Source organism: Austrofundulus limnaeus, unplaced genomic scaffold (genome assembly GCF_001266775.1).
Source record: "Austrofundulus limnaeus strain Quisiro unplaced genomic scaffold, Austrofundulus_limnaeus-1.0 Scaffold703, whole genome shotgun sequence".
In the NCBI taxonomy this organism is placed as follows: domain Eukaryota; kingdom Metazoa; phylum Chordata; class Actinopteri; order Cyprinodontiformes; family Rivulidae; genus Austrofundulus; species Austrofundulus limnaeus.
Window position 1 is genome coordinate 134537 of NW_013953105.1, and position 1335 is coordinate 135871.

Sequence of the window (1335 nt, forward strand, 5' to 3'; positions counted from 1 at the left end):
GGGATTTCATGAGAAGCGGAATGGATTGGATAATGATGCACCAAAGACGATCTCTACCGTACACTATAAATTAAAGGGAAACTGACAGATTTATGATCATATATTTTAGTTAATAATGAAATATTAAATGGTTATTTATCCTGACCACATCATATTGAATTTTTGTAAAAAAAATACTCTAAAATAATTTAGGGGGGCTTTAAAATATTGTAGGGGGGCTCCAGGCCCCCTAAAATAGGCCCAGTGACGCCACTGCTCTCAGAGTTTCAGTAAAGCAACCAGCTCCCCACAGAGTTACATTTTGTTTATAGCTGCTTTGTTTAGAGCAGACGCCACGCCCTCTCCCTTCACCTCAGCCCGCCCGCCGTTACCTTGACGAAGGGCCCCGCTCCGGCGTTGGAGCTGAACAGGACGCTGAAGCGGCTGGCGGCGCGGTTCTTCCAGCTGTCGGGTCCGGCCCCGACGCCGGGCAGAGAGCCACCCAGCTGTCCCAGAGAGTCCGGGCTGGGAATGTTGGCCTCCCCCAGGAACTCGGTCATGTTCTTCCTCCGCCGTGCCGGACCCTGCCGGGCACAGAGAGCAGATTCTGATCAGGCTCAAACAGAAGAGAAAACGAAAGAAAACCAGCAGGGATTTTGTCATTTTGTTTGGAAATGCCAGCAGTTCCAGTCAGACGCTGACAGAACGGCAGGAATACACAAAGACAGGATAGGCAGGAAACCAGAGGGGAATTTCAGAGCGAGGGATGACATCAACAAGCTCGTTAAAGCCATCCTCATGGTCCGACACAAACAGGAGGAGGAAAGACCGCCACTTCCTGTCTGAATGCTTGTGACATCACAAGGAGCGGGCGGCGGGTTGCTTCGTACGAACACACGGGCCGAGTTCTGCTCGTTGTTACCCTGACAGCAGCCGCGCCGCTGCAGCAAATAAACTGCTTCTGAGGAAACTGCTGTGGCTGCAGCGTCACTGCTGAGGAATCCACGGACCCCCCCCTCATCAAACACAACAACAGGAACATCTGACATTCCTGCACTCTGATGTTAAAACTCACTATTTTTACCCCATTCCCTCCATTAAACACACAAACACCCCAGGGTCAGAACACGGTGCACAAGTGCGTGTATGCACGCACACATCCTTGTATTTGCATCAAACTGAGGACTTTGTATTGACTTCCATTCATTTTTGTAACTATTTATGCCTAACCCAGACTTTTTCTCTAAAACTAACCATCACTGGTCTGCAGTTAACCCTACACTGCAAAAACTGTCCACCTAACCAAGTTTTAAAACCTTATTTCAGCCAAAAAGTCTTTTTGATCTTGTTTTCAGA

The 1335-nt window shown here is 48.6% G+C and overlaps 1 protein-coding gene across 2 annotated transcripts in view; it reads right to left on the minus strand.

The window, feature by feature from the left end:
- Positions 1–371: 371 nt before the first annotated feature.
- Positions 372–1335, minus strand: part of plekhg5b (pleckstrin homology domain containing, family G (with RhoGef domain) member 5b) — a gene marked incomplete at its 3' end in the record, with an annotated part of 114095 nt that continues 113131 nt past the window's right edge. For both annotated transcript variants that reach the window (XM_014027953.1, XM_014027952.1), the window contains 1 exon segment: positions 372–563. In XM_014027953.1, the coding sequence (XP_013883407.1) occupies positions 372–563 (192 nt within the window).